The 24,908-nt window shown below is 41.4% G+C and overlaps 2 protein-coding genes across 5 annotated transcripts in view; both read right to left on the bottom strand.

The window, feature by feature from the left end:
- Window positions 1-10,912, bottom strand: part of KIAA0319 (KIAA0319 ortholog) — a 47,221-nt gene extending 36,309 nt beyond the window's left edge. For 3 of the 4 annotated variants that reach the window (XM_089516849.1, XM_089516847.1, XM_089516850.1), the window contains exons 1-2: window positions 10,550-10,826; window positions 1,784-1,955 (exon numbers count right to left, since the gene is read on the bottom strand). In XM_089516849.1, the coding sequence (XP_089372975.1) occupies window positions 1,784-1,841 (58 nt within the window). In that variant the 5' untranslated portion in view covers window positions 1,842-1,955; window positions 10,550-10,826. Of the gene's footprint in view, window positions 1-1,783; window positions 1,956-10,549; window positions 10,827-10,874 lie in introns of those variants that run through there. The other variant, XM_089516848.1, reaches the window with a different exon arrangement.
- Window positions 10,913-15,947: 5,035 nt separating this feature from the next.
- TDP2 (tyrosyl-DNA phosphodiesterase 2) lies at window positions 15,948-24,881 on the bottom strand. Its single transcript, XM_089516856.1, has 7 exons — window positions 24,650-24,881; window positions 23,827-23,915; window positions 21,191-21,364; window positions 19,668-19,759; window positions 19,015-19,133; window positions 18,491-18,661; window positions 15,948-16,562 (listed from the first exon to the last, which is right to left on the bottom strand). Exons 1-7 carry the CDS (start codon window positions 24,833-24,835, stop codon window positions 16,281-16,283), a joined length of 1,113 nt encoding a protein of 370 aa, XP_089372982.1. The 5' UTR covers window positions 24,836-24,881; the 3' UTR covers window positions 15,948-16,280.
- Window positions 24,882-24,908: the final 27 nt, after the last annotated feature.

The raw sequence follows: 24,908 nt of genomic DNA on the forward strand, positions 1-24,908 counted from the left end.
ATGGTTTTAACTTGAATACTGTATATTTTAACTGCTGTAAACCGCCCTGATCTTACGGAAGGGCGGTATACAAATAAAATGTTTATTTATTTATTATTTATGAATTACCCAAAAGAATGCAACTCCCTCTGCAGATAAAAGGTTTACACTTCTGCAATAGGCCAAAAGTTTCAACTACAGTCAGCCTGCCATATCCATGGATTTTTTATGATCTATGAATTCAAAGCATCCAAGGCTTGAAAATATTTTTAAAATAAATAAATTCCAAAAAGTAGACCTTAATTTTGTCATTTCATAAAGGGCAGACCATTTTACCATACTATTGTATTTAATGGGACTTGAGCATCAACAGATTTTGGTATCCACAGGGAGTCCTGGAACCAAATCCCAGTGGATACCAACGGCCCACTGTACATACAACTGTCAATCACAGATTTTTAAATGTTTGAGAAGTTGAAGCTAAGGGATATTTATGTATGCATGTATGTGCTAAAGATTTGTAAATCAAATTCTGCCAAAAGCTTCTTTCAGGCAACCTTTGAAAGAAAGGGCTTATGAAAACTCAGAAATTCATCTAAGTCAGAACATTCTGCTATAAGCTTCTCTGAATAATGAATATGATTTCATCCTCTTTGTGGGTTACTTTCTTGTTATAAATATGTACATCTTCTTCTCTTAAGTACTGCAAGCCTTTTGCAGGGGGGAAGGGAAGCATTTACCTCAAAAAGACTGGGTGGATGAGAAAAGACAGAGGGAGGAAAAGCAGCAGTCCAAGGACGTGGTTAAACTCAGAAGCGTTCCACACAAAATGCATAAACTCTTGACTATAGAGTTGGAAGGAGGTAGTTAAGGAACAATTCAGGTACCACACGATGCTGAAGAGGACTGTGGTACAGTAGCAGTGATATTTTCACTAGGCATGATGAGCTGATTCTAGGACATGTATGGCTTTCTTCTGTCACTCACTTCACTTCATGAGCCATTTGGGAGGTCTCTTGCAATTAAGAGCTTGTCTACTCCAATGAAAAATGTCATACTCACCCCAAAGCCAGTGTTGGCAGTCCTAAAAATGTATGGCTATTTCTGGGGTTGATCCGTGGTTTTTTGCCCTTAACCCCACTTTGCTCCAAACTAAGCAAAGTCAAGGGAAATCTGAGTGTTTCATGGAAACCCTGGAGTAACCTCAGGTTCTTTTGGCATGTGCACAGCTGGATCAGATCTGATTTGGCTCAATCCAGTTGTCCATACACCAAGAGCCATGCCATTCCCCTTCTTCCCACTGGAGGAAAGGGGGATGGCCTGCTTTTGGAACCATTACTACCACTTACTCGTGAGGTGGAGCTCCGTGTAAAGCCTGCCTGGCATGCTTCTGTTTCTGCTGAGGACAGAAACATGTGCCTAGACTCCTTGTTGATCACATGTCCAGACGTCCACGGCAGCTCCAAAAACAGGGGATGGGCCAGTGGTACTGATGCAGTGTTGGCCCAGCTGGCCCATTTGCACAACAATGTAGAATTACACTGGACTCATCCCAGTGTGAGTGATCACCACTGTGGTCAGTCCAGGGCCGATCCAGGGCATAATGCTCCTGACTGGCCCTGGATTAAGGAGCCGGTGTAAATGCACCCTAAATCAAGAAATATCCAATTCCAGATTTCTTCCTTTTATGCGGGTTAAGGTTTTGGTACACAGTGGAAAATCTTTGCTATGCACTATTCCCTCACATAGTACTGGAAGCAACTTAACAGTTTGTTATAGTACAAACACAGGAGCACGATCCTACCTGTGAAAGCCCCCAAGAGTAAACAGAGGGCTCCTAGTCTTCTGTGCCTAAGAGGCATTCTTCCTTGAGCAGGTAATGTCAGTCCTGGCTCCTGGCAACAATGCAGAGACTTTGCAGCTTTATTTTAATTTTCTTCTGAGACTGTCCAGCGTCCTGCTGAGGGCCTGAAGGGCTGGTAACAGAAAGAGGGGAAATAGGTCTGCTGTGAATATTAATTAGAATGTCACAGTGCATGCAGGTCGACAGGAGGGTACAATTACCTCCCTGTCTGAAGTGGCAGGCTATGAAAAGAAACAATGACGTTTAAAATACAAATTAGATGGCTCCCTTGTACCTGTCATTTCTCAATGCTGCAAAGGAAGTCCTATGCAAAAGAATGCCATGGAAACATTCCACATATGGACATAGGTATGCAATTCATCAGCATCACCACTAACATGTCATAAGGATTGTTGATTGCCACCTGAAGAGCTTCGTACAACAAGCGTTTTCCTCGCATAAAGGTTATCTTACTTGTGTTGGCTTAAGTTCATTATCAGCCACAATTTAGAAGGGAACAGTCAGCATGGTGCAATGGTTTCAGTGTTTGACTGTGACTCTGTAGACTAGGGTTTGAATTCCCACTCAGCCATGGAAATGCACTGGGTGGCCTTGGCCAAGTCACACTGTCCCAGCCTCAGAGAAAAGCAACAGCAAACTCCCACCAAAAAAACTTGCCAAGAAAACTCTGTCATTGGTTTACCTTAGGTTCACCATAAGTCAACATTACCTGAAGGCATGTGATAACAAATTTAGAGGGGAATAATTCAGCTAAAAATCATAGTTTGTTTCAGTGGAGATATCTCCCCACTTAGAGACCTGGAGGGGCCAGCTGGCCTTCTGAGGTACACCAACCTTACCTGAGGCTCTATGAGGCAGAGCAAGAATTTTAAACAGCTATTGTTCACTGTGTCTTGCATTCCTTGGTGCCTGTTTTACACATTCATTAGAATCAAGGGGCAAAGCTCCTCTTGGAAATACTCCTTCAGGTGTGAAAAATCAGATATATGATAGTCTCTCTCTTTGTTTCCCACACAGACACACACAAACATGTGCACATACAGTGAGTACAGAACTATTGGGAGTGCTTTGACTGTATATTCCTGCATGGCAGGGGGTTGACTGGATGGCTCTTGTGGTCTCTTCCAGCTCTACGATTCTATGCATCATTGCATACCAGACAATGATATTTTGGTTTATTGTGATGATGAGCTGAACAAAGACTTGTTTGATAGCTTTCACTATATGTACATATGTACAAATATATAGCTTAAAATACCCAATTGAGTGACCAATCCATTCCTAGATATCAACAACGATGAAATAAAAATAGTGGCAGAACTCATTTCCCTCTAAAATGACACTGAGTTGAGGCCAGATTTCAAAAAACCATGTCAAGATTTTTTATTAACACAAATAAGTAAATAATTCTGCCCACTACCCTGTACTATGGAACAAAGTCAAAATGTACATTATTGCCTTCTCAACATTATACAGTATATAGTAGAGTGAGGCTTCAGTTGTCATCCAGTTTCTTTCCAAGCAAAGAAACAGACTGGGATTTTTTTTAATGTGCGGTAGTGCACTCTAGCCTGATGTTGAAAAACTAATAGCCCTGCACCAAACACATCCATTCCATTAAAACTATGAAGACAATGCTTTACAGATGAGATATAAATTTATTTTCTCCCATAAATTGTTTTACAAAGTAAAGTAAAGTTTTATTTGTGGAATACATACACTTGTTTAACTTTATAGTGCTAGATTGGTTGTTTTGAATGTGCAGTAGAATAGTACATGTAATATCAAGAAACAGGTGTGGAAGGTACTAGAGTTGTTGCCAAAGAAGAAGGGGGGGCTCAATAAGTTTGGAAACCACTGAAATAGATCAGTACAAAAGAACGTACAAGTTTCAAAGTGCAGTCAATAAAGCCTATCAAGAAATCCTTACAACCAGCAGAAACACAAGCCTGTTATTCAATGCCTTGAAGAATAAAAATATCTTAAACTAATATCAAAAACAGTGTCACTCAAAAGTGTTGGTCCCTAGACTGGTCCTGGCTGCTGATCACTGGCACATTTCCATTGAAGAAAAGAAACAAGTGCAGCAAATGATCACAAATAAGGTGGAAAATAATAATTGCTGCTTCCACACAACCAACAGCCTGAAAAGACAATAATGTGGTTCTGTATTTCTGAAATCTTGGGGAGGAGCCATCCCATGAACTTGTACTATCATTGATACAGACCTTCACTGCCAGGTCATAATTTCCCTAGTTGCAAAAAAAACCAAACATGTGGAAGAGTGTGTCTAAAGCAGATTTGAGGGGCGGGGATGTGTTGTTGGTTTTTGTTTGTTTGTTTGTTTGGACTACAAATCTCAGAACTCCCCCAATAGTCATGTCTAAAAAAGTAATGTTTCCAAGATCTGCAAGCATTAGGCAGGCTCTGATAGGAAAGGTCATTTGCTCATCAACTCCATTATCAAGTTAGTTGGAGCTTTATATTATGTCACAGTTTAATTCTAGAAAATTTAAATCAATCATACAGAGAGCAGCAGCAGGCAGGCAGCAAATAATCCTGATCGTCTTTTTGTGAGGCAGAATGGGGTGGTAAAACTTTAAAGAAATCAAGCTACTAAACTAACAGAACTGTTACTTTATTCTATTCAAATGCCTAGTCAGCCAATTATGCTCCAAAATCTCAGTTGCTAGATGATGATTATGATGATGATGATGATGATGATGATGATGCAAGTCTGACTTGCAACACAATAATTAAGCAGATATGACAATTGCTGAATCAAATGCTTGCTTTAACAACTGCTGAAGCTCTCATGAGTAGCAAGGGCAAAAAAGAGGTTTTAAAAGATTGTACAGTTCCAAGAGCCAACTGCACTAAAAGCCAATGAAGAGTGTAATTGTCCTGGCGAGATATTAAAATGCCATTATCGAAAAGATGACTTATATCATCTTGTGGCACACATGTTAAATGGAAACAGAACTCCCATTGTTCAGGATAACTTGATGCTTCTGAAGCCTTCCAGCTTCAAATGCATTTCCAAGGGTAACTTAACACACATGGTAAAAGACTGCTGATCTGAGGCCAAATGGTATACACAGCCACCCCAGGACTCAAAAATTGCCAAAACCTTTTTGTGGCACATTCGATCCATGCTTAGTAGAAAATTCTAAAGATGGAGAAACATCAGTATTCCACCTTAACTAGGTGATGGTGTTTGAAGACAACAGAGACTACAGTTTATTTGTTTTATCTTTTCTACTTACTCTCAAAACCAGACACTGTTGGTCAGTGTATTTTTATGTCTTTTATCTTGTAAATTGTCTTGAATCCCAAATTTGAGAAAAGGGTAGGATGTAAATAAATCACAATACAATCTGTATAATTGAGTGGGGAAGCCAAATCCAAAGTAGGCAAGCCACTGCTGATCAGAAAGATAGTACTCTTTCACAACTATTGCACCATAACATCCCGAACACACTCAACCTCTTCTGATTTTGGAAGTCATGTAATCTGATGGACCACACTTTCTCCGTTCCTGAATTATAGCTAACAGTATGCATGGCAGGGGGTTGGACTGGCTGGCCCTTGTGATTTCTTCCAACTCTATATGATTCTGTGAAATATTCCAATTATAAAGGGATTATAAAGTTTCAGGGCTACTCCTTGGATACACAGGTCTGAGTATGCAGGGAAGGATCAGTATCCAGTAATTCCACTGACTTAAAGGTTTGTTCTCATTGCACTTTGAGAATTGCCTTGCTCAAGCAAATCGCATCATCCAGAACAGCCTTCCTTAATCTACTCCCTTCTGGTTTTAGATCACAATTCCATTAATTCTGAAATTTGGCCAAAGCAGCTGATAAAAGTTGCATGAAAAACATATAGAGAGCACCCTCTTGGGAAAGAATGATCTAGTTCCAGAATATGATCTGTAAAGATATGAGGCAGATTCATGCTGAAACTACGCTTAGATCTGGTTTGTGCCTGGATGAGAAACGGCCTTAGTACCCCATGTTTAGTTGAAGGATCATATTGATTAGTTCAAGAAAAAGTACAAGGCAGGCCTCCTGCTTGGCTCCATCTGAGAGCTGTTCTTCATACAGTTATCAACTGAGGCCACCAGATTGAGTGAAAAGAGCAGCCCTTCCACTGCACTTAAATCCAGCTCTATGGACTTTATTACATGGAGAAAATCGGGGTCTTAAACAGCAATTATCCCATGAAAATTGTGCAATCACGATTAACATTTTCATACACAGCAGTAACAAATCACTCACGGGGAAATCCCAGGAATTATTTGTTGCTATTTAGACCTCCCAAACTCCCAATGCCTCCACCCCATTCTTTTTTTTAACATTACATGTTTTTCAGTCAATTATACCTACACAAGGAGAGATAGAAAGCCTCCCAATGAGTAAAAACCCATAAAAATATTCATATCCCACCCCTACATGCACCAAAATCCTGTACTACTCCAACACCTCCATTGTCCTTTATAATCACTCTCAAAAAGGGAACAGGATGTCATGCAATATTGCTTCCAGTTACCATTTTGAGAGGGACTGCAGAGGAGAACAGGATTATTGGGGCTTGCCCTAAGAAGTTGCAGCTTGCGATCTTTTAAACTGAATGCGCCCTATGGGAGCACTTCTGTCACAGTTTTGCATCCTTTAGAATCTACCATAAGGAATGACAAACTGCACCCATGCTACACATCCTTTATCATGGGGTTCCAAAACTCTGTTCCTTTTCTTATATATGTGACCTATCCTGGGACTGGTAACCGAAATATATTAACTAAATAAAAAATAAATAATGTAATGCAAACAAAGTACAATATACAGTAGCACAAAAATCCTCATATGGGAACTCACTTTCATCCCTTCAAATCTGTAAGATTAATATTCAGATCCTCTGGACATTTTTCACTGTTATTCCAATAACACAAAAGATGGGAGGATATTTCCATCAGAAGATTCAGGAAGTGATGGGGAAGAAGATGAAACAAGCAACACTTTTTTCCTCCAGCACTGGGCCCCCTGGTTTGTGAGAAGCCTTGTGCAGTTGCACCAAGTGAAATCTGATAATCCAGTTTTGAGTAATCTCAGTCCAGATTAGTCCCTGTACATTTGTTTCTACATAAAAATGGGGGAGGGAAATTATCTACTTTCCATGCATTTACCATAACATGTCCTCCCCTACCTCCAGGCATGTCAAGACAGCTTTAGCAATGCATAGAAACAGTGAGTATCAGCCTCTCTCTTGTTCCAATTACCCCTCACAATTTTACCCCGTTTGTGAGCAAAGTTACATTTTTGACTACAACTCCCAGAATTCCTCAGCCAGCATGAACAGTACTGTATTATAATTAGGAATGCCACCCTAACATTTATAAATATGACTACTATATAAAAAAATAACAAACCTAGCCCCTGATCCATAGTTCTAGGTGCACTTCAGCCATATGCATGGAACCTCAATCAAGTGGGCTTTCCTGTCAATTTCTACATGTGCAGCTGTCACCATCATAGAAGTGGACATTCCTTCTGGCTGGTGCAGAAATTTCACATACCTATTGTAATTTTATTTAGCAAGAAATCATAGGATCATGTGCTCTTTAAGGTAAGCCATGACCCCTGAAGGTACAAAACTGAAACCAAGTATCCCATATTGAATATACAGCACAAAACATAAATAGTAATTGACTCCTTGCATGCTAGAAATGTTAATACGATCTCTTTTTCCCTTCTGTTGCACAGAAGTGATAGGAACTGAAGGATTAAAAATGTTTTCCACAAGTGACACTGAGCATGTTTTTTAAGCATAGCTTTTGTAATTGTGAATGCTATTAACATGGTACAGATCAGAAGACAGAACATAAATTTCAGTACAGATCAGCAAATGGAATATTTAAAACTGAAAATGCATTAGAGCTGGCGTTTTGTCATTCCGGTGTCAAAATGTGAAAAATGTAAAAAATAAAAAAAAAATCAAATCGTGAAACACCACAAAAGCAAATTTAAGCATTTTTTTAAAAATAAAAGCAATGTACATTGCAATCCTACACTCTATATCCTCAAGTTAGGAAGGTTTACTTTTAACTAAACGTATATATAATTGAGCTGTTGGTTATCCTGGCATTCAATTCAGAGTTATAATGTGGATGTCTTTCATACATGAGAGCCAGCATGGCTTCTTTGGAGAATTCTAAACTAACAGCAAGTGTTTGTCAATGTTTGTTAGAATACAGCCAGCGTGGCATAGTGGTTTGAGCCTTGGACTATGGCTCTGGAGACCAGGGTTCAATTCCCAGCTCAGCCATGTAAACCCACTGGGTGATCTTGGGCAAGTCAACCTCTGTCAGCCCCCCAAAATCATATTATGGGGTCCCATAGGGTTACCATAAGTCGGACAAGACTTGAAGGCACACAACAACAACACTTTCATATACAAAGAAAGAGAATCTGTAAGCAGTTGGCTAAAGTTTAAAAAAGCCACATAATGACTTAACTGTGAGCAGGATTCAATGGGATATTTAAACTAGATCTATTTGCATTCTGTTCTCCCTGAAAATCTATTTGGAGGCAATGTCCCTCTGGAACAGGTTTGTAGCAGGGATTGGATGGGTGCTGTAGGATAAAGTGGGGTTATGGATTCTGATGGATGAAATAGTACCCAGTTTAAATACCCAGTTCAATGTTTGCTTGTATTCCTGTTCATATCCTGTTAGTCTCTAAATGGGATATTGTTGTTGTTGTGTGCCTTCAAATCATTTTCGATTTATGGCAACCCTAAGGCATCCCTATCACGGGGTTTTCCTGCCAAGATTTATTCACAGGAGATTTGCCATTGCCTTCCCCTGAGGCTGAGAGTGTGTGACTTGCCCAGGGTCACCCAGTTGGTTTCCATGGCCAAGTAGGAATTTTAAACCCTGGTCTCCAGAATTGCAGTCCAACACTCAAACCACTATGCCACACTGGCTCCCTAAAAATTACCAATCTTTAATGCTTCTTTAATCTGGGATTCTCACAAGCATTTTGATGTAGTCAAGTTTATCTGCTGCTAAACAGGGAAGGGGATATACATTTCATTCTCTGTTCAGTTTACCGGTTCAGTCTTGTTTCAAAGATTTGTGCAAGGAAGGAACCAGCTTCAATATCACCGAATACACTGCACACAAACAAAGCCAACCCTTCGCTATGGGTATCTCTTAAGACAACAGGTTGCAACACACAGCAAACTATTACAGAGATGCCAGCCCTGTCTCTTCTGAAAGACATTTTCATTAAATGTCCTTGTGCCTTGATCTAACCAGTCACTTCTGTTCAGCCTTTCTTCAACTTGGTGTAGTGCAGGAGGAGAAGAAAACATAAGCCTCTGTCTGCTCTTGTGGGCATTTTAGTCCGTGTTGCTGCAAGATGAATGCAATGGCATGATAATGACTGATGTTGCTCTTGTTGATTATGATGTCAATGTTATTGACATCTTCCATGTTTCAGAAATAAAAATGCCAACAGGGATTATTATTATTATTATTATTATTATTATTTCGTGGATGATTGCAAGATGCAAGAAACACCAGACATGGGGTAACCAGACATCCTCCTTTTCCAGGATATGTCCTACATTTCAGCATTCTGTCCAGGAGATATTCCAAAATGTCCTCCCTTTTGAGCACGACTAAGAAACATGTCCTCCACTTTCCTGGAATGCCCTACATTTTGTGGTGTCTTGCCCTCCTTTGCAGTCAATTTACCCCAGGCATCAATTCCCTCTGCCACCACAAATAAGATGCAGCAAATCATTTTTAAAGAATAAATAATAATAATAATAAAATTGCTAGACAATAAAGGGAAGATGCACATTTCTCCCCCACACACTTCTCCTCCCCCTTTTTTTCACTGTATGTGTGTGGAGGAGGGAAAAGAGCAGAAGCCTGCCATGGCTAATAGCTTTTGCATTTTGCATTTTTCCCTATCTATTTTTATGAAGAGATCAACCTGGAGATGGCTTCGCAAAAGAGGATCACCATGTCTGCCTATTGCCAAGAGAGAGGGGAGGATAGAAAGAGAGAGAGAGAAATAGAAAGAGAGAAATAGAGAGAGAGAAAGGGAGGTAGAAAGAGAAAAGAAAGAGAAAGGGAGAGAGAGATTAAAAAAGAGAGAAAGAGAAATAGAGAGTGAGAAAGAGAAGGAAAGAGAGAAAGGAAAGAGAAAGGGAGATAGAGATAGAAAGAGAGAGAAAGAAATGGAAATAGACACAGAGAGAAAGGGAGACAGAAAGAAAAAGGATTGGAAGGAGAAAGAGAGATAGAGAGAGATGGAAAGAGAGAGAGAGAGAAAGGTAGAAAGAAAGGAAAGAAAAAGGGGGAGAGAGATAGAAAGATAAAGGGGAGAGAAAGGGGGAGAGGGAAAGGGAGATAAAAAGAGAAAGGGGGATAGAGAAAGAAAAGAGAAAGGAAGAGAGAAAGAGAGAGAAAGAAAGAGAAAGGGGGTAGAAAGAGAAAGGGAGATAGAAAGAGAGAGAGAGAGGTAGATAGAAAGCGAAAGGAAGGAAGAAACAGAGAAGCCCCAGCCAAAGGCATCTCCTGCTGCTCCTGGGCTCCAACCATTGCGAGGCACAACCCTCCCCTTCCACCCTCAGCCAGCCTTTGCCAGCCAAGCCGCCACACCTCTCTGCTCTGGGTGGCCCTCCTTGTCTCACCTGGCAGCTGGCGATGGGGCAGAAGAAGAGGGGGCAGATGGGCATGATCAGGCAGTCGGGGCTCGGAGCCCTCCTTGGTGCCCCATTCGCTTCTGCAGTCCTCCTCCTCCTCCTCCTCTTCTGACGATTTGCAAGAGGCAGAGGATGGTGCAAGAGGAAGAAGGGGAGGGGAGACCCCACAAACCTCTTTCCTAAAGGCGAGGAAGGAAACCCAGGAGGAGGTCTGAGTGGATGTAACTGGGCAGCCTAGCAAAGCCTCAGCAGCACCTTCCTCCCAAAGAACTCTAATCCAACCAGTCCCCTCCCTCTCTGCATCCTCTTCTACCTGCTTTGCAATTGCAGCTGATGCCAGGAGCATCCTCTTCTCGCCTCCCAGCGGCGCTTCCTGGCCCTGCCGCCAGGGGCCGCTGCCTGCAGGGCTCCTCCCGGTCTCTGCAATGCATCGCAGCCAGAAGGCCATCTCCAAGGCAAAGCTCTTGGCAAAGGGGCTACAAATGGGGAGCAGCATGGCCTAGTGGTTTGCGTGCTGGACTGGGACTCTAGAGACCAGGGTTGGATTCCCACTCTAAAGAAAACCCCAGGATAGCTTATGCAAAGGGATCTTGGGGCATCTTTGGAGAATCAGGTCCAAAACACACTAGAGAAATAATCCAGTTTGAGACCGCTTTAACTGCCCTGGCTCAGTGGTAGGGAATTCTGGGAATTGTAGTTTCTTGTGGCACCAGAGCTCTCCCATAGAGGTGGCTATATGTCTCACAAAACTAGTTCCCAGAATTCCCTTGCATTGAGCCAGGGCAGTTAAAGCACTCTGAAACCAGATTATTTCTGCAGCCTGTCTTGGGCCTAACTGAAAAGAGTTTATCACATGGGATGAACAACCCACTTTTGCGCATTGTTTTTCACATGATGCTTGGAGTTAACCCAAACAAAAGTAGAAAAAACCCACAAATGCAGGTTGTTTTTCAGATGACGTTTGCATTAAACAGAAATAACGTGAAAATAACCAGAATGGAAAGCCAAGAAAACTTGTTTCTTTTCACTTTCGGGGAAATTCTGAAAGTAGAAGTGTTTTTTGTTGGCTTTCCATTCAGTTTATTTTTGCCTTGTCTTTCCACCAACGTGTCTGAAAAGCAACCCACATTTGCAGGTGTTTAGCGGATTTTAAAATCCCAGGATTTGCCTCCATGTGATAAAGTCCAAAGAAAAGAGTTGGTTGCCAGAGCTTTCTAGACTTGAACCTACTTCCTCAGATGTATGAAAGGTTGGCCTTAGGGTCACCATAAGTTGGAAACGACTTGAAGGCACACAGCAACAAACAAATGGACTACTTGTTGCTTTGAGGGAAATTTATGGAAGCTACATGGATGGAGAAATTACCCACACTATATGCAGAATAACCCAAACTGAACTCAATGAGGTATGGTATCACCCAACATCCACAAAGCAGTGATACCTTTATGGAGTCAACCCAAATGCACATTATATACACAATGCAAGTTTTCAAAGCTTCACTGGCTTTTGCCAGACAAAGGTGCTTAGCAACATACAGGAGAAAGGGGGGGGGGGGGATTGACCATGTTAGTCATAGGCCTGCATTTGGTCAAGATGCTGTGGTTGTTGTCCTCAGATCATATGGTATGGGAAGGTATTCCTGCAAGCAGGCCCCTCTTCCTTCTAGCCATGGGGGTCATGGGAGATTCAGAATAGGAATTAAACTTTAAATTCCATTAGCAAGACAAAAAGCTACTGCCTTTGAGATCGTTTGTCTCAAATTCTTTTGGAGACTACATCTGTGTACACCTGGATAGGTTGTTGTTATTGTGTGCCTTCAAGTCATTTCTGACTCACAGCAACTCTAAGGCAAACCTACAATGTGGTTTTCTTGGCAAGATTTGTTCAGAGGAGCTTTGCCATTGCCTTCTTCTGGGGCTGAGACAGTGTGACTTACCCAAGGTCACCCAGACGTTTCAGGGCCAAGCTGGGAATCGAACCCTGGTCTGCAGAGTCATAGCCCAACACTCAAACCACTGCACTACACTGGTTTTAGCCACACTTGGATAGGACTGCCCTGTAAAAGATCCATTATGCAGGTTGGACATCCTTCAGCTGGAATTCCAAAATCCAAAAACGCCAAAATTGTCCACATGGGTGGCTGAGATTTGCTTTCTGATGGTTCGGTGTAGACAAACTTTGTTTCATGCACAAAAATATTTAAAATATTATGTATAAAATTATCTTCAGGCTATGCGTAAAAGGTTTATATACAAAAAATAAATGAATTTCACATTGAGACTAGGTTCCTATCTCCAAGATACCTCATTATGTATATGCAACTATTCCAGGATAACTTTTAAAAATCCAAAATCCAAAATCCAAAACATTTCTGGTCCCAAGCATTTCAGATAAGGGAGGCTCAATCAATAATGCATTTTAGGAACCATTTGGTGTTTTTTACAAGGCCCTTGATCTTCTCATAGGTACAGAGTGATTGAGATTCTGTTTGATGAAACCAATTTCAAGAGGAACTTAGCTTAGATTAACTAAACCTATGGACTCCTCCAGATGCTGTTCAACTACAAACCCACAATCCTTCATCACTGCCATGCTGGCTTGACCAGAACACTTAATCACTGCATCTTTTCTGCCTCTCTCCTCCCAAACAAAATGTGAGGTCTGGAAAAGTCAGTGGTAAAGCACATCTTTTGCATGTAGCAGCCAAGGATCTCAAATTCAGTTGGTGGTATCTTCAGTTTAAATGGCTCAGGTGTGTAAAAACCCCACTATTCTCTGCACATATCTTGCTGTATAATGAAAGAGTGGGGGGGAGGAGAGTAGTAAAGAACAGAATGGGAATGATAGGGAAGAGGGAGCAGGAGCTAAGAGAGGAGGAAATAGGGGAAGTAGGATGAAAACTGTCACTTAACTATACAAGTCCATAGCACTGTGTGAGCAACAGCAAGGTTACAGAAGGGATTAACTGCAGCTCGCCTCAAGTAATATTATACAATAGAAAGCAGTCCAGAAAGATAATCAGGAGAGGAAGAGAAGTGACTGTAGTCACTGACATTTGTAAGATCCCTGATGCTTGCAGGCCTTGATTTCCAAATCACTCCCCTCCACTTTTCCATTCCAAGATCCACTTTTTTCTTCTTTTTCATTCTTTTACTCATTTCCTTTCCTGCTCTGACTTGGGCTCCAGTTCCCTTTCTAGCCTGTCTAACAACAGAGCTGCATGAAGCTCTTCCTCCACTCCTAATACTTCTCTTGAGTCAGGAGACCCTCCAGTTTCACTGAATCTGAGAGGCATCCACTCTAATGAATTTTAATAACCTAATTTGCTGAAGTATATTTTAACCTTCAGCATTGCTTGGGGGATGTACTGTAGTGAGTTAGCTGAAATCACTCTAAAAAACTTGCCAAATCAATAATTAACAAGCTAATTAATGTCAAATTTTGGTATCAGCACTCTGAATAATACCTATAAAGTTTACACTAAAGTGAGGAGCAGATTCACAGCCACTGACAAAGCAGTACTTTATCACCACAAAATGGGAGCCACAGATGAAAGTTGATCTTTTCTGGACATATTTTTTCATACAGCGCATAAATGTTTCAATTTTAACTTTTGAAAAGTTGGATTGCTTCAAGATGTAAAGCCATCAAACCACTATAATGGACTCAATGTAAGAGTAATGTTAGTGGTTCCTATTAACTAAACTACATCTTCTCAAGCATCAAGTTTGATGGGCAGCATTAGAATAAGAGAAGCTGGAAACAGCCGAATGATGGGGGTATTGTTACAGTACAGCAATATCCCTTTTAAAACAAGTGAAATATGCTGGGGTCAATGTTTTCCAACCTCTGCTTATAAGCGTAATAGTAACTGCTGGTGCTTCTTTGCAAGGGGGCATTAGGACAGGATTGTAAATTTAAAACTGATTTAGTCCATGATTTGAGCCTTGCAAATGAAAGAAAGGTTCTGCTTAATGTAGACTATCCATATTCTGGCACATTTCAGGCTGCAAAGCCAGAGGGGAAGCCAGACATCATACTAACAATGACTTTCTATGATCACATCAATGTAATGAATAACCAGCTGCTAAACTTGTTTCTGTTTCTTGACTATATGTTCAGATTAGAAGCAGGTCATTTCCATACCAGGACCATTTCCTTCAGTTGTTGAAAATGAAATTAAACAGGTGCTTCTGCACAATCCTTAATATGATGTAACACAGTAGTTCTGTCTTTAGTTCTTGAGAGTTCTGAACTTCATCTCCCAGAATCTATGGCCATTGGCCAGACTGGCAGGTGGAAGTCAAAAACACCTGGAGGATCAAAAACTGGGAACCACCAGTGCAGCAGATCCTAGTTAACTAAAAACATAATTACATTTCAGCTACCTCCCCTGCTTTATCTGCCTAGGTATTTCAGTTCCTCCTAAAAAAAAGTATTAAATTTTCCATAGGACCCTGACAGTATCCATTCTCACAAGCAGGATCATAAACACTGCATGTTTTCACTGAAGCTGGATCCCAATCAGCTATAGAAAATATTTTGGCTTGCCTTCTTGCATTAAGGTTTCCAAATCATATAATTTGTGTTCTGTCCACCAGCAATTATGTTTTGCTGTTAGGCCTTGAAACCAATGGGTGACTGGAGGAAAGGCAGTGTTCCGTGTGCTGTTTGACATTATTCCACGATCACAGTTATGTAGACATAAAATTTTACATGCTCAACAGGTCTGCACATCCCAAAATGTAGGCAGCTATGGTGATCTGTGAGAGCTAGTGTGGTGTTTTGGCTTACGTGTTGGAGTAGAACTCAGGGTTTTTAATCCCCTCAGCCACAGAAACTCACTAGGTTGCTTTAGCCTAGACAAAGTCTCTCAACCTAAGCAGAAGGCAATGGCAAACCTCTTATTAACAAATCTTACCAAGAAAACCCTATGATAGGTTTGCCATAGATTGGAGTTGACTTGAAGAGATATAAAAATTATATCAATAAATCAATTAAAGCAGTGTTTATCCCCTCCTACAGATCTTTTGTAAAGCTAATGGTTCTTGCTTGCTAGTATAAGACCAAGCAAATGTCATCACTGGGATAGCGCACAACAAATACGGATGCTGGGAAAATCCACTCCACCTGAGTGAGGACTGCAGCTAAACTCAGAGATGGCAGAGAAGTCTAAGTGGCACAGATCACATCATTGTTCCTGCTATCATGAAACAGCAATTCCTTGTATCACAGATAGGGGAGTGCATGACATTTCAGCAATGCACCTTTAGTCATAGAACTGCCAGTACATAGCAAATTTGGTAGACTGCTGTTTTTTCCATCTTAGCTACTGAAAATCCTGGCACAAAGATGAATCCTTGAAAACTATCTTTATTAAGCACAAAATTATTTACATACAGGAGTATTTCAAATTTACTGAAATATTCTGTTCTAATTTAGGGAATAGTGTATAAAACTTATAAACATGCAAAACATTCATTTTACACAAGAGTTAACATTCTCCAGAAGAGCACATAAGCTGCAAGAAGCTAAAATCATACGATAGGGCATTTGACTCCTTTTATTAGGCAAGATACAAGCAACAGCACAAGGAGTAGATTCATTCCTTGGAAGTGTGAATCTGAAGAAATCTTGGAACCCGTTTAAAATTTAGCAAGATGTGAAATATTGGGAAAAGGGAATGTTGAAGAATGGTGCCTTTTAAAAAAAATTCTTTTCATAGTACCACATCAAAATTACAAAACAGGCCCCAGTGATCACTAGGAAATCTGCCACAATCTAGTTTTTCAAGCCCAATTAAATCCAAACTCCTAGGAATAATCTGTCCGCCAGCAGAAGCCACTCGGAGGAAGAGGCGATCAAACCGAAGTTGACATTTGTAACGTGCCGCCAAGTTGGTGTTTTGGCTTGTGTCCCATGTGTAGTGGCAATGTTCTGGCTTGCCCAAGAACTCCCATATATCCAGAATATTGTCTGGTAACCCACCTATTTTAGCAAGCTGACAAAAAGAAAAATGGAAGGTGTTAGTAGCATATTATGCTATTAAGAATAATCTTTTAAAAAACAGTTTTTCACTATTACTTTACATCTTCTCATATGTTTTTCAGAGTGGAGAGGACCTTAAGAAACAGCTTTATTGTAAAATGACACAGTATCAAATACTAACTTCCATATGGCATTGTGCTTTCTTTCCAAGTATATACCAAATAATAATCTTCTCCCTCCACCACCTTTGCTATTTTTTTGAACTTAATGACCTGACACAGTCATTCATAATCATGAAGCTAGAATTAAGCACTGAGTACTTCTCCCACTCATTCTGCATTGACTTTCGATGGAGTAAAGATGCTCCCTTATATTATGACAGGATTCAATTCATTATCAAAACTGGGGAATTCTGGCTTGCTGTGAATTAACAAACTCTAAAAAATAAGATAGCACAATAAGACCTTGCTCTTTAAGTGTATTTTAAGTTAAGGATAAGTGTAAAGCCCATACTATGTTATACTTTATATATATTATATGACTACATTATACTTGAAGTTCCTCAAGACATGCAAGGCCAAGCAGGCTCATTGAAGTAAATAATCAAATTAATGTTTAGTCAGTATGACATGACTGAGCCAACTGGTTTGTCACAAAAGCACCAGTAATCCAACATATTGAAAAGTGGGTGTAGGAAGTAACTCCCCCTTAGCAACACTCTTCTAATTTGGGGACATGTAACCAGAATAAATGGTTATGTAACAGCAAGTAACATTTGTTTAGCCTGCCCCATTTTCCCACTTTATATGAGGGAATTGTGAATAATCTTTTTTTAAGTACATGTACGCTTCTTTTTGCATAGGTCCTTTGTTACCCACAGGAGATGCAAATATAGACATACCTCGGTTAACAAAGACCTTTTTTCTTTTTGCCCAACCAGTCCCCTGTTTTCTTCCTTGTACTCTATTTGGAAGTTTTTTAAAAAAACAGAACTGGGAGAATGGTGAAAGAGGACTGGAGAAACAAAGACTTCTAGTGCTGGACTGCAGCAGTATGTCTGCAGAAAATGCTGCAATAAAGCTTGAACTGGAAGAGAGTTTTCTCCTCTAGCTGATCCTACTGTAACTGTCTGTGCCTGCTTATGACAGGCAAAGTAAACAGCAACTGCCTCCAGAATCTGAGCATGCATGAACAGCATAACAGCGAAAAAAGGAGAGCAGGTAAGCCTGCCTTTCCAGTTGCCATCAGCAGCGGAATCCCTGAGGCTGGTGAAACCCTGGGTGGGAAGGGGATGCAAACTGCCTTGCCCTCTTCTCAGGCCAACCAGTCGGCCAGCTGTCCAGACCATTGCAGCTGCAGACAAACTGGGCCTTGAAGGCCTTTCGGGGAAGCTGGGGGCCTTCCTACAGGGTATGGCAGTGCTGCCATTTCTCATTCTCCCAGTAGCCATGTCAGTCCCTCCAGGTGTACTGCCTCATCAGGTGACACCCCCTCTGGGGTGTCACTAGTGATGTCACTGGCCACCAGCATGTTAGAAAGCATAAATCTATAACTCTGGGCATAAAAATGGAAATCATAAGAAAAGTGGCAGCTGGTGATAGAAAACATCATCCCTGAGTTAATTATGCAAAAGGCTTTCATGTGGTCTGTTTGTTTACTTAGGCAAGGCTTACGTGAACTGGTTGTTTCATTTCACTCATGTATATTAGTTTTGAATAAATAGTTTGCTGAAACATGTTAAACTTGTCTCTTTTTTGTGGTAGTAAGACCCTATCTCTATTCCTTCCATGTTATTTCTGCTTCTGCCAACCAATTTTCTGTTAAAGAAGTAAGGCCAGGGAGCACAATTACTTCACTAATTGAGGTTTACCTGTAAAGCCAATAATGACTTTTACAAAATAGTTACAAAAGAAACCCTTAAGCAGGTTTACTTCAGCTCACCTCTTTGTCTCTCAGATTGGTATCTCCTCCAAAGATCACAGCAGTGGACTCAGGAACCTCCATCATTTTTGCCAACACCAGTTTCAACTGGTTTAATCGTTCCTCACTATGGCCCTTGGTGCTCTCTAGATGAGAAGTCATAAGGCAGAGCTCATTGCCCAAGACAGTGGCCTGTTGAAAGAATAAACTGCAAATCATAAATGTTACATTACTTGTATGCACCATGGGACTACAACATGACGATGTTAACTTTCCTTACATCATTAGTTAATTCTTCCCTATTCATCAGTCTTGACAATTTCTCCAAAACCCCCAAAACAGCTATACTGAGTTTTGATAAAACACAAAGTAAACCAATTGACCAGCCTTAAGAGCAGAAGTAAATTGGTTTACACACCTAAAAAAGGACAATTTTTTTAAAAAAAAATTCCCCTGATAATGTATCAATTTAACACACTTTTCAGAGGACTTTTAATGTTAGAACAAATACATTTGTCCATATACTAAATGTATAATTCACTCACATGTACTGCTAACAAATTTCTCATCATGGAGGTTGTAGGAAAAGGTATTATTTCATGTTTTATAATGCTCACTCTTGACTTCTTCAACATTATGGCAGTAAAATAGCCATCTATATTACCTGGAGAGAGATTCATATAGAGAAAAGCAGACGTCAGCATCAATGACACCTCATTCAAAAATTCCACATAATAAAAAACAGTGCCCTTAGTTTTAGGCAGACTTTAGGATGAAATGAGACAGCTTCATAAAACAATATTTGCGCTTGGTTTGTTTTAGTAAGCCTTAACACTAACATCAGTTTGTCCAGGTTCAAATATAATGCAGAGTGTGTCTGAGGCACTCACATATTGAGGTCCCAAAGATGAGCATTAGGTCTGAATGAGGTTGGCCTTTTCAGGAACTTGACCCAGCCAAAACTTGGTGGACTATAGCTCCCAAAATCCCCAGCTAGCTAGAAGATTCTGTAATGTATAGTACAAAAAGTAACTCTTCAAGGCTCAACAGCCAACCCATTCTCTGTCAACCCATCCTACACAGACTTTGTCCCAAAACTGTGCCAGTACACTAAACAAAATGACAAGAATAAAAGTAGTGTTCTAATTATGATAACTGCATTGAGTATATTTCAATTACTATAACAAATTCATTTTACCTGGAATAATTGTGTAACTGACAGCTCTCTTCTGTATATAGTTGAAAACTGGAAGAATAACCTCCTGTAAAAATACAACATCTGGACTGTACCTAAATGAAAAAGTGAAAATTACAACGGAACACAAGTCAACATACCATAACATTAGGAAGCAAAAAGGACCATTGCAATCAATGTTGATCAGTAGAGCTGTGCCAGTGTACAACTCTACTGTAATACTTCTTCCCCAAAGACAAATTATCACTTGTTCCTTCTTACATGGTATCCATGGTTCATTTGAATGTAATGATAGAAACATTGTTTATCAAAAAGAGAACAAGCCACAACAAGCCTTGGACTCACACACACACTCCTCAATCTCCAGCCAACGCATAAGGATTAACTTCCTTTCCTGATTAACCAGTTTAACATCACATCCAGGTAGTTAATTTAATAATTATAACAATAATTATTATTATTATTATTATTATTTATTTATATACCACTTTTCCAAAATGATCAAAGCGGTTCACAACATCAAATATCAAATAACCATTACAAAACAGAATAACATAGACAGAATAACACAGACATATTTAAAAACATCATATAAAAGGTCCTGAGTATCTTAATCTAATCGCGGTCGAACATCTTGAGGTAGCATCTAAGAGGGGATAAATTTCCTAAAAAGAGTCGGGAGGATATGCTAAACGGAAGAGGTGAGTATTCAGAGATTTCTTAAACACGTCCACAGTAGAACTGAGGCGGATCTCTTCCGGTCCAGAAGTTTGTTCCAATAATGCGGGGCCATTGCTGTAAACATTTTTTGGTGAGTTGTTTTCAATATGCACTTCCTTGATGTTCTGAGGGTGCGAGGCAGATTGTGTAGGGAGACGCATTCCCTCAAGTAACTCGGGCCCAAGCCAGGTAGGGCTTTATAGGTATTGTATTGTATTTGTATTGTATTGTATTTAGCCCGGAAGCTAATTTAACTGTGATTCCCCTCTCATCCCCAAATAACCCAGTTGACATTTCAAATGAACCAATATTTCCATAAAATTAGTAGTTATACCAAATCACTCCCACATCTGCACTACAGAAATAATTCCGTTTGACACCACTTTAACTATAACTGAGAGAGATCTAATTAGATTTCAGAAATACTATACTGCAGACAATTAAATTTCTGTAAGTTACCTTTTGTTTTTGACTAATTACTTTAAGACATTCCTCAAAATGATTTTGTTCCAATGTAGAACAAAACACAATTAGACAAAATGGTTATTATTTAATAACAGTTGAAGTCTGAATGCACATGTTGACTGCATTCCATAGAATATATTAACAACTGTTCTGCTCAAACAAAACAAAAGCATAATTTGAAAATACTCCAAACCACCTATGATTATTTTGATCATTACTGGAACCTGATCTTATCTCTTATTTTTCACTTGATCATGTGTTTTAATTGAAAAATAAAAAAAGCCAAGAAGGCTTTTCATTTCCTAGGGAGTGTTCATAAGATGGCTGCTATGACTACTTACAAAGCCAGATAGGAGCAGACTCCTCGTGCTCTTTCTGGAATATTCTTCAAATCCAGGCCATCTATATTCCAGGTGATTAAAGAAAATGTGCTATCATCTTCTTGTGGCTTGAGACCTGCCTCTCCTACAGCAGCAGCTACTCCATTGTCAGTTGAATCATCAGTAAGGTCAACACTAGAAAGCGCAAATGCATGTTAGACTGACTGCCTCAGACATTTTGTCTCCTAATAAATACTTATTCATATCATAACACAATATTTAGGAGGATGTACAACAGTGAAGCTTGTTTTGTCTGTTTCACTGTGAGAGCTAAATATGAAGGTCAAAAGCAATCACAATCAAAAGTCTGGAAAATATTTTTTGGGGGAGGAGAATTACAACTCTCAAAATCCCCTAGCCAGCAAAGTCTAGGCTAGTTGTGGAGTTCTGGCAGGTTGTACAGTCAGCCCTCGGTATCCGTGGACTTGCCATCCGTGGATCCAAGCATCTGCGGATGGCAAGCCCACATTGTCTCCAATGATGGCACGTGCACATGGCCACACCAACATTAGGGACAGCCCTCATTGTCCCCAGGGGTGGTTCGTGCCCCTCACTCATTGCTACTGTTGCCAGCCACTGAGGCCAGAAAGAGGGACATGGTGGAGACTCAGGGCCTCCTGGAGTGTTATTAGCATTACCCTGGCAGTGCGAACTAGAGGATGCCCCAGAGTTGGGTTCTGGGCAGAAGGGAGGATTCAGGTAGCCCTGGAGCCCCTGGCATGGCATTGTCCCCCTAAGCCCAGTGCAGCCCTGCTTGGGGATGAAGAGGTGTTGAGGGTTCCATGCCTCTGCCGGAGCCAGAGAACATCTCCTCGTGCAGCCTGCCAGGCCAGGAAGGAAAGCAGGGGAAAGAGGACAGGGGGCAGGGAGATGCTGGGAAGAGGGGCTGCCAAAAGCAGCCAAGGTAGTGCTCAGGTAGGAGGAGGGGAGGGAGGAGGAGTGCAGCAGGACTTCAATGGCTGTGCAACAAAGGAAATTGAGCATCCATGGATTTTGGTATGGGGGGGGGCAGAATGGATCCCCCACAGATACTGAGGGCTGACTGTAGTCCCCAAAATGTTCTAAATTCAAATTTCAGGTCCAAACTGAATCTCCCTTACTTGAAATTCTGAAAATCTGAAATACTCCAAAACCCAAAACTTTGTTCATGGATGGCTGAGACAGTGACACCTTTGGCTTCTGACAGCTGAATGCACAAAATTATTTAAAATATTGGCCTGTTACAGACAGCCAAAATAAAGCTGCTTCGAGTCACAGTGGAGGAATGGTGTTTCAATGATGCATACGTCCTAAGAGTCCAGAAGCCACACCAAAGCCATGATCCAGCGTGGCTTTGGTGCGACTTCTGGACTCTTAGGACGCATGCATCATTGAAACACCATTCCTCCACTGTGACTCGAAGCAGCTTTATTTTGGCTGTCTGTAACAGGCCATAGTATATAACATTACCTTCAAGGTACGTACATATGGTATATATCAAACATGAATGAATTTTGTGTTTAGACTTGGGTACCATTTCCAAGGTATCTCATTATGTACATGTGTGCAAATACAATAGGCCCTCCACAATCACGGGGGTTTGGGACGCAAGACCCCTATGAATGTGGGGGGCAAAACAGTAGCCAGTTAAAGGTATGGGAGGGCGGAGCAAGAGGAACAGGAGTGCATGCATGGTCCTTTTCTTCTTCTTCCTCCAGTCCCTTTAACTGGATCCCTGCCCCTTTCCCCAGGCCGCTATCTGTCTTAGAAAGGGGAAGAGGATCGATCTCCCATGCCCCCTTTCCAGGACAGATAGCTGCCTGGGGAAGAGTAGTTATCTGGCCAGGAAAGGGGTGTGGAGGGTATCAATCCTCCTTCCCTTTCCAGGACAGATAGCTGCCTAAGCAGGGTTGGCATGTGCACCCTTCCCAAATGCTCTCTCTTCCTGGGCTTTTTTCCTGAAGAGAAAAGCCCAGGAGGGAGGAGTGCGCATGAAGGTGGCCTTAACCTCGCAAATAATCAAAACTGTGAGTGTCAAAGCCACGAATGCTGAGGGACGACTGTACAAGTAACAAAAAGCCAGTTTTCCTATCTTTCTCTAGAGCAATTGTTCTCAACTTCCAATCTGCCCTTTAACTGTTATCATCTTCTAGTATGCTGGGTGTGCCTTCTGGGGTTGAAGTTCAGAACATCTAGAGGACAGAAGGCTAAGAACCACTGAGGGTGCATCTACACTGCAAAAACAATGCAGTTTGACCTCACCTTAACTGCCACGGTTCCATCCTACAGAATCCTAGGATTTGTAATTTGGTGAGAGACCAGCACTCTTTGACAGAGAAGGCCTAGTAAAAATACAAATCCTAGGATTCCACAGGTCAGAGCCACAGCACTTAAAGTCCTGTCAAAGTGCATTATTTCTACATTGTTGATGGACTCCAAGTAACAGCAAAAGACAGATCTAGGAATACTTTCTACTCGAACTATTAGCCACAAGCACTCTCTGTTGAACACCAAGCCCCATATAATAATGTGTTTTAAAAACAACCATTAGTATTGTTGTTGTTGACCACACTCTTCTCCAGAAGTAAAAGCCCAGTCTCTTTACACCAATAACTTACAAGGTCTCTGTTACAGGAGGAGGCTGGGGCATTGGGTCCGAAGCCGGCTGCTCATCAAGGGGTGGCTCGAAATAGGAATTCAGCGCTCTCTGCAAAAACAAAAACCAAGCAGTCGGATTGTGACTAGGCCCAGGTTGTTTAAAAACACCACAAACTGAATATATTATCCAAAATGGGAAAGGGGGAGGGGTGCTGAATCTAAAGAAAACAAAAATAATGACCACAGAGGGTCTACAGGGAGACAGTGTGGGGTAATGTGGAGTTGAGGGCTTTCGTAGCCAGCATTCATAGTTTTTTGTGGGTTTTTCAGGCTATGGGGCCATGTCCGAAAAACCCACCTAAAACTATAGTGTGGGGTAATGGTTAGAGTGGTTGACTATGACTCTGGAGACCAGGGTTTGAACCTCCACTTGGCCCTGGAAACCCAATGGGTGACCCTAGACAAGTCACACACTCTCAGCCTCAGGGGAGGCCATGGCCAACCTCCTCTGAACAAATCCTGCCAAGAAAACCCCATGACAGCAGGTTAGCCTTAGGGTCACTATCAGTCAGAAACAACTTGCAGGCAGACAAGAGCAACACAGAAGACCTGGAGGGGGCTACTGGCTAAGCCCTGAGGCTGCTGGTTGGTTTCCCCCTGAAGCTGAAGGCCAGGAGCAGGGCCACCAGAGGTCCTCCTTTTCCCGGACATGTCCTCCACTCCAGCCCTCTGTCCGGGAGGGATTCCAAAACGTCCTCCATTCTCAGCCTAAGAAGCATGAATTTGCATTTCTGAGGTCCAAAAACACACTGCAGTAATAATAATCCAGGGAGGGAGCCCTACTTGCATGTCCCAGCCATTCTCTGCCAAGAAGCCCTGAGCCACAGCCACATCTGTGCTGCTGATGGAGGCAAACTCATAGCAAAGGCGCCTTCGGGACTCTTCCACGGTCTCCTTCCGCTTCTCTTCCTCGGAGGGCTGCAGCTGCTCCTCCTGCTCCAACCCTTGGGCCACACTGCCCACCTCCATCTCTGCCTGCAACAATCCCCAGAGCGAGTTCACCAGAAGCCACGCCCAGCTCCGCCAACGTTCGAAACGCTGC

Source organism: Sceloporus occidentalis, unplaced genomic scaffold, assembly GCF_023333645.1.
Source record: "Sceloporus occidentalis isolate IW3139 unplaced genomic scaffold, rSceOcc1.0.p SCAF_3, whole genome shotgun sequence".
NCBI classification, from domain to species: Eukaryota; Metazoa; Chordata; class Lepidosauria; order Squamata; family Phrynosomatidae; genus Sceloporus; species Sceloporus occidentalis.